At 48.8% G+C, this 8,514-nt stretch overlaps 1 protein-coding gene across 3 annotated transcripts in view; it reads right to left on the bottom strand.

Annotated features, from left to right (window-relative positions):
• Positions 1–8,514, bottom strand: part of LARGE1 (LARGE xylosyl- and glucuronyltransferase 1) — a 528,769-nt gene that overhangs the window by 261,232 nt on the left and 259,023 nt on the right. For all 3 annotated transcript variants that reach the window (XM_029954992.1, XM_029954991.1, XM_029954993.1), the window contains one exon: positions 2,060–2,183. In XM_029954992.1, the coding sequence (XP_029810852.1) occupies positions 2,060–2,183 (124 nt within the window). The remainder of the gene's footprint in view (positions 1–2,059; positions 2,184–8,514) is intronic.

Genomic DNA, 8,514 nt, shown 5'->3' with positions numbered 1-8,514 from the left:
GTCTGTGGATTTCCTAACAGGCCACACAATCCAGAGTATTTTAATCCTATGTTGCCTTGGCTGCAAAGGGGACTGAGCGGGGCATTTTCTTTCTTTTTTTTTAATGTTTTATTTATTTTTGAGAGAGAGAGAGCATGAGCAGGGGAGGGTCAGAGAGAGAGGGAGACACAGAATATGAAGACAGGCTCCAGGCTCTGAGCTGTCAGCACAGAGCTTGACGTGGGGCTCAAACCCATGAACCTCAAGATCATGACCTGAGCCGAAGCTGGATGCTCAACCTACTGAGCCATCCGGGTGCCCCATGAGTAGGACATTTTCAAGAACCTGTTGCATTTCAGGCACCGCTGGGCCTTTCCAAGCATTATCTTGTTCAGTCTTGGTGGCCAGCACTGACTGAGCCAGGGTTCAGAACCCAAACCAGACGGTCCTCCAATGGCAAGCGAGGATATGAATTTGGGGTTTTGTTCATCCACTTTTGTGTTTTCTTAAAAAGTAGGGTGTACAGGCTTACAAGGGACGTGGCGCAGGACTGCTCAGAAAAGGAGAACGAAGTGCGCCAGGCACTGTGCCTCCTCTCCAGTTGCTTTTCCCTACTGTGTTGGCGCTTAGACCCTGGGAGACAGAGAAGCTTGCTTTCACCTTAATTAGTGCAGCAATTTGCTAAATTTTGTTTTTCCCTTTTAAGAGTGTTAATCAATTTTAGCTCAGAATAGATTGGAATGGCACACAAATTACCACGACAATCCCCAAATGCTAAATTCTGAACATCTTGATCAATCTCAGAGCCTGAAATATGGGAAAATCAGAAACTCCGGCCAGCATCTCTGTGATCTATTTAAAATGTTATGGCTCTGAAATGAAAAGATAATGGTTTTATGAGGTTTGGAACAAGCAATTTGCTAGAATCAGCCTCATGCCTAGGTGTTTAGTCCTTCCCAAGGTGACTGGAGAGAGAACATCAACATCTTTCTGCAAAGTTACATGTTCCTCTAACAACAGCAATTTGTTAAATCCACAAGCATTACAGGGTACCAACTGTGCACCAGAAATTAGAAAAGAGGAAGACATGCTCCCTGACTCCTCCCCATTAAGAAGGTTCTAAACTAAAGCAGCAGACGGACACGTGAATAGAAAATGTCTTCCTCTTTTCGGGAGAGGTCAGGGAAGGTTCTCAAAGGAGGAGCCAATGCACCTGTGTCCTGCAGGGTGCGTAGGAGCTGGAAAACATAGGCGGAAGGGCACGCCAGATAGAAGGAACACCACAAGCAAAGGTTCAAACACAGGAGAGCCAGCAGAGCCCAGAGGTGGTTTCTCAGAGCAGAGTAGCAGGATGGGGTCCGGGAATGACCTGGGTGAGACCGGAAGAGTCAAGAGCCAGAAGCAGGACTTCTCTGTGAGACTGTGAATCTCAAACCTGATGCAGCAACGTGGGACCTCAGATGGATTTTAAGCAAGGAAATGACATGACCAAATGAGTCTCGTTTGGTGAAACTCTCCGGTCCAACACGGTCTGTGATATTTATTCGGCATAATCTTTTAAATCACATTCACACATATTCTCTCATTTTTGCCTATTCATTATCCAATTGCAGTTGCTATTATAATCCCCTTTTCACTGATGAAAAACAGACGAAGCAAAGGTCTAAGTTATTTGCTTTGTATCTTATGACCAGTAAATGACAACACACGAATTACAGCCCAGGCCCATCTGCCTCTGAGTTCAGCATTGACCTCGCTGGGTGGCAGAATACTCTAGAACAGCCACCATGGACCTCTTTCAGATGCATACCAGGCCAATGGCCTCCGCCTCTACAGAAAGCCCTGGTGGCCAGAACTGCATCGACCAACATGGATTCTGTGCTGAGGAAGTGGTTGCTCTAATGTTTTCCGTAGTCAAATCAGATCTGAGTGGCAAACAACCTTAATTCTACCCTGGACGTTTCCAGTTGAAAGCTGAGATTTCATCCACTGCCAGTCTGCTGAACCACAACCAGGAAAAGCTTCCAGCATGAGGAGCTGGGGGAGGGGGGCAGGGGCACCTCTCCCCTCCCACCTGTACCTTGAGCTCGTCCGCATTGTAGAAGTCTACACGTACAGCAGGCACCATCCACGTCTGGAAGAGCGTTGCCAGGATCTGCTCTGCGATGGAGTCGGCGATGAGGTGAAAGTGCAGAGGGTTCCGTCTGTAGGGAGAGGGGAGAAGACGGGTCAGCAGGGAGAGTTCCAGCCACAGAATCACACTCTTACCAATTTGCAACATGTGGCCAGTTGCGCACAGCAGCTGTGAAAGTCAGGCACGTTACCAGCCAGGTGCTGGGGGTGATGATGTCAGAGCTGAAAAGGAGAGAAGGCATCTCACCCAACCTCAGGATTTCAGAGAGGGTAAAATCATTAGTAATGCTCCATTCAAGCCAACCACCATACCTGTTACTGGCGTATCTGTGTTTCCAGAACTCTTAGGCATATGTAACAATTTGGCCAATTTGGTCAAACGGTATCGGCATTAGTTTCAGAAGCACATGGGCAGAGAATAGTTTTCAGACTGGCTGAATGCAACTGGGAAGATTCTGAGTTCTGTTTTCTGCTTGCTCCTCTCCCAAAGAAACCCAGGCATCCAAGATGGCATCAGTGGGGGCTCCCATCACTGAATACCAGCTTACTCTCACTTAATATTCCTACAGCTTTTCTTGGTTCCACCTCTGTCAACCAGCCATTACTGAGGCAGCACCTGAATACAAACAAGCATTACACGTGGGAAAAGCTTCTGGAGTCAACTGGAAATGGGTGCAAGTCCCAGCTGTGGTATACATTAGTGGGGCCTGTGAGCATGTCACTTCTATTTCTGCACTGCTGCCTCTTCATTCTGTAAAACGCTGAGAAAACTCTCCTTATCAGGCTGCTGTGTCAATAAGTATAATACATGATGCCTATCAATAATAAACACAGATAGGACAATAAAAAGCAGATATGTCCTCTTGAGAAAGCACCAGGCACAGAGCCATAGTTCAATCCAGGAGGACTACGCTCATAAATACTACTGAGCTAGTAAACACAGCAGCATAAATTGTAACACCACGCACAAGCACCTTTGGGGAATCTAAAGAGAATGAGCTGGTCCCACTGCTTCAGGGACCTCATAGTCTTCAGAGGGACAGGGGATCCACAATTAAATACAAACATAAGGGAGAACATAATGTTGGTGACCACCACAACAGAACGCAATGTTCTAGGGGAGTAAAGAAAAAGGGCTAATTCTGACTGGCTCAGGAGGACGAGGAAGAGTTGGGCGAGCGGTACTCAAGAGATAAAGGAGTTTGATAGGAAGCAAAGGGACAGGAGGACACAATCCAAGGAAAGTAATAGAAAACTATGGCCAGAGCCAAGGGCATGCCAGGAGTATGTGGGGACAAGTATTTAGTTGGGACTTGAGGGTCAGAGTAGAGGAAGACAGAGTCCAGGAAGCAGTGCAGTGAACGCCCAATTAGAGACTCTGGACTTCATCAGTGAGGCGCAGGAGCAACATGACTGATCTCTTAGCTCTCGGCCCCACATGCAGCCTCTCCCCAGCCCTGCTCTAGACCTTCTCTCAGTGTCTCATGCTCCCGTGCTCTGTCTTCACCTGGGCCTCTGAACATTTGGTTTGCTCTGTAAGAAACCTTCTTGCATTTGCTCAATTGATAAATACTTATTGAGCACCTACTACTTACCAGGAGTTGAGCAGGACGCTGGGGACAAGGTAAGACACACCATTGCTGCTCTTGCCAACCTCATGGTCTGGCTCTCTCCTCTCCCACCCTTCACACTGTCCGGTCAGCATCTACCTCCTATCCAACCTTCAGTCCTCAGGTCGACCACCATTTTCTCCTAGAGTCCTTCCCTGACTACCCATGACTGGGTCAGGGGCCTTCCCCCATCTCAGTACCATGTACCCACCCTCAGGCTTTGATTGTCTATTTACCTGTCTAGATCCCCACATGACAGTGAGCTTAGGGAGGTCAAGGGTTATGCCAGTCCCATTCAAACAGATCACTTTATGATCTAGCTCTGTGCATGGAATGCAGGAAGAGCTCAATAAATGAACTGAATGGATGGATGGGTGATGGACAGTGGACAGATAAGGGGAACCAAGGAGGACACATCATTTAGAAGACAGGACTAGGTGAATGTGAAATGAGGATCTGATTAAGACAGAGTCTGAGGAGGAGCAATAAGGGAGCTAAATCCACAGAGATTTTAGGAAAAGAGATCTTAGATATGGGGGTAAATGGAGAAAAAGAAGCAGAGGGGACACTAAGGTTCCTGGGTTGGTGGTGGTCAAGGCACATCAGAGGAAGATGATGGGTCTGGGATTGGAGGCACCAAGTTTAAGAGGAGGGTGGTAAAGCCAGGTGGAGCTGAATGGTTGAGTCTGGACCCAAAGGCACTGACTATACAAGGCCAACCCATCATATACATAACAGGTGCTCAAGGGTTATAAACTGAATAAATAAATACAAGACACAATCAGTACTGCAGAATTTCTCCATTGGGACCCACTGCCTGAAAAATGCAAATTTCTCCCATTAAACTATCTGTACTCGAGGGGAAGGGAGCATACCTGCCCTACAGCATTCCCTGGAAGCCCTATACGAAGCTTTCCCATAAGAAGCTGCCAGTGGCCCAAGGGAAGATCGGTGGCAGTGGTGGGTATGTTTATCAGCCAGTGACTTACCTGAAGGCTAAGTGAGAGGCAGCTAGTCAGAGTGGCTGGAAGACCGAAGGGTCCATTTAGCCCTCGGTGTTGGCACAGCCACACTCCCACAGGGGCCACAATGGAGACTTATACGTCCAGAATGGATAAAGGTGAGCCTTTGGAACTGTCACCTTGCATTTGTAGCCATGATCGAGGCACGACATAATTTTCGACATGGAGTGGCAATACCAAAGAGACCAACCTACACGATCACGCTGTCCACACCTCTGTGTCTCCATGTGCTGCTCACTCTCCAGGGAATACTCGCCCCTACATGAATTCCTGCTCATCCTTCAACCTTCCCTTTGCAAGTCACCTCCTGCAGGACACCTCCTTAAAGCCCATCCTCGTCCCCTTTTCTGCTAACCTGGCATCTCATATGAAAAACATGACTACCATTTCTAGCACGGCACTATGATACTTATTCAAACACGTGGCTCTTTGTCTCTATAAGGAGGCCCCCGAGGACAGAAACTGTATTTTCACCTCCATCTCCAGCGCCCAGCAGAGAGCCTGGCACATAACAGGCACTCAACAAACACCCGTGCAACAGGAAAAGAAAGCCAACGTCCCTTCTTCTAGGTGACCATTAGCTTTACCGTAAGAATGGTAACAACAGTCAATGCTTCAGAGCTGGGGTCGCTGCCCAGAACGTCTGGGTTGGAGCCCTGGGCTGCATGAACTACTAATTGAAGGTTAAGCAAGTTACTTTATCTTCCTCAGCATCAATTTATTCATCTTCAAATCAGGAACAGTAATGATAAGTAAACAATACCACATTGTGCAGATTAATTAACATATTGTGTATAATTTTTAATGCTTATTTATTTTTGAGAGCAAGGGAGAGAGACAAAGAGAGAGTGCGCACACCTGCCTGTGAGCATGAGCAGGGGAGAGGGAGAGAGAGGCAGACTCAGAATCTGACGCAGGCTCCAGGCTCTGAGCTGTCAGCACAGAACCTGACACAGGGCTCAGATCATGAACCAGGAGATCATCAGCTGAAGTCGGATGCTTAACTGACGGAACCACCCAGGTGCCCCAATATAACGTGTATATAAGGTGTTTAGCAAAGTGCCTGGTGTGCACAGTCTCAGTATATGTTTCTCATTGGTGCGATCTGAATGTTTGTGCCCTGCCCCCTCAAATTCCTTGGTCAAACCCTTACTCCTAAGGTGATGATATCAGGGTGTGGGGACCTGGGGAGGCCCTGTCCCCAAAGCAGGTGAGGGTAGAACCCTACTGAAAGGGATTAGTGCCCTTAGAAAAGAGGCTACAGAGAGCCCCCACTCTCCTGTTATCAGAGGATCCAGACAAGTCAGCACCTGTGGCCATAAAGTAAGGCTCCTCCCAGAACCAGACCACGCTGGCTGGCACCGTGACCCTGCACTTCCCAGGCCCCAGGATTGAGGGGAATAAATGCCTGTTGGCTGTGAGCACCCCCAGTCTGTGGTACTTTGTTCTAGAACACCCTGACTGGACTGGGGCCACCAGTACCAGTGTCAACTTCGGAAACTTACTTTCTCTACTGCTGCACATCACTTTTCAAATGAAATAATTTCAGCTGGTTCCTCCACCCATAAACCCCAAAATGAGCTGAATGAATAAACATGCAACAAAGAGCTGTCAAGCAGCAAGGACATGTGAGGCACACAGGGCTTTGGGTGACGTGGGAGCTGGAACACTCCTCTCTTCGGGCAGCTACCAAGCTAGCAGAAACAGAGAAAGAGAGGACGCAAATCACTACATAAATTGGAGCACGGGTGTGCCGGGACACTGGGCTCCCTCATTCAACTGCAGAGTTCGGGAACCGCACACCTCCCGGGATGACACGTAAATGGACGGTAAGTGAAGGGTACCCCTAGAGTTGGATGGTGAGCAACCTGTGCAACTGTATGGGATGGCCCTGCAAGGAGACACACAAAAGCTGCAGGAGTGGAAGAGGCTACTTCTCCACGGTGGAGACTCTAGGGTGTTTGCGTGCACCACGTGGCGGCTGAACCACATGTTCGGATAAGAAAAGATGGGAGGATGGAGGCGTTCGGTAGGTGGGATGGAGTCAGAAAAGGAACAGAGGAAGGGAAGGACACAGCAGGTCTACGAAGGAACAACAGTCTTCTCAGGGTTGACCCCATGACAGCGTTAGCTGGGCACCTCCTGCATGCCGGGAATAGGGAGGATAAAGAGAAAAAGAGAAAGGTCTAATGGAAGGCTGGGCCAGAGTGTTGACCTCTTAAGATCCATGGCTTTCATTATCTAGGAGAAAGAGGCCCAGACAAGACTTGGGTGCTGAGCAAGAAGGAAATCAAAGCTGTAATTCGGGACGTTAATCTGGCAACAGCGGAGGATGGACCAGCGTGGAAAGAGGAACCGGCTCACAGAGGATGCTGCTGTGAGCATCTGTATGAGGCTTTCCTCTTCCAAGCTCTCGCTCTGGTCTATTTCGAGTATCTCCCCATAACGGAGAATAAATCCAGAGAGACACTTAGCTCATCCTTAGGGCAAAACTAGCTGTTTGCTTGGCCATAGGGGTCCATGTGCCTCAGGAGCAGACTATAAAAAGGTTTAATCAAAGGACACACCAGAGTTCCCAGTCCAGGGGACCAGGGCGGACCTGGAAGTTTGCTGAGGATCTCTGCAATCCAAAGCAGCTCACCAGCAGCTTGGTGTCACTCCCTGGAGGCAGAATGCCCGGAGGGGCCCTGCTGAGCTCAGGGTGACAATGTGGGTCCTGTCAACTGCACCTCTCAGTAGCCACAGGACAAGCACATGAAAACCCTGCCTGGACCACTCTGTTTCAACTTTCTGTGTGAACCAGAATGTTTCCCTTGAGCTTTAATCTACAAATCCCACCACCAACTGGACGGTCCCACCTTCACGCCCACAGAGCACTCAGAAAATTACAACCCTCCTAATAACCAGGTTACTAAGAGTTTGTGGGCTGTTTAGTGCCTGTCTTCCCTCAAGAATGCAAACTCCATGAGGACAGACATTTGGCTGTGAATCATGGTGTGGCCTAGCTCCCAGAATGACCCCGGGGGTGTTAAATAGGGGCCTCTTACACATGTCTGTCTTCTGGGATTCCCTGCTGGGATTAAAGGCATGCATTCAACCCTCACCACCGCCTGGGCTCCTTCCTGGCCCATCTCCCTCACACCCAATCAATTTCATGCCCTGAGAGGCAGCTTAGCCCAGTGGTTAGGAGCCAGGCCTCTAGAGCCAAATTCCCTGGCTGCTTCTTATCGTGGTTTGTCACAAAGTAATGATATGACGTTGAGCAAGCCACTTAGTCTTAGAGTCTCAGCTTTGTAGGTTGTTATTATCAGATTGAGTTAAAATGTATGAAGCGTTAGAACAGTGACCCACAAGGAGTAAGAACTTAACACACTTTAACCTATCTGCTCTTTGGTGAGAACTCATGAATATATTCACCCCTTCCCTCCCGGTCTCTGTGCTGGTTCCCAACAGGTCCTCTGTCCTGTAAGCCCTGAACTCCCTCCAAAATGATCAGACAACCCCCTGCTCACTGTACAATAAGTCAAGTCCAGCCTCCTGCTTGGAGCTACCAAGACCTTTGATAATCCCACCTGTCCTCCTGTCCAAGCTCATGTCTTCCTACTCCCTCCTCAAACTTGCACTCCAGGCATTCTGTTGTCCAGATCTGCGTGTGACCAATGCCTCTCCCTCTTCAGGAATAAAGTGTCACCTGCTCAGGAAGGCCCTCCATGGCCACTCCATCCAAAGTGCCCCCTCCCATCCCTACGGCTCCCCATCACACTGGTTCT

The sequence above is a fragment of the Suricata suricatta genome, chromosome 10, assembly GCF_006229205.1.
Source record: "Suricata suricatta isolate VVHF042 chromosome 10, meerkat_22Aug2017_6uvM2_HiC, whole genome shotgun sequence".
In the NCBI taxonomy this organism is placed as follows: domain Eukaryota; kingdom Metazoa; phylum Chordata; class Mammalia; order Carnivora; family Herpestidae; genus Suricata; species Suricata suricatta.
This window is presented reverse-complemented; position numbering and strand designations above follow the sequence as displayed.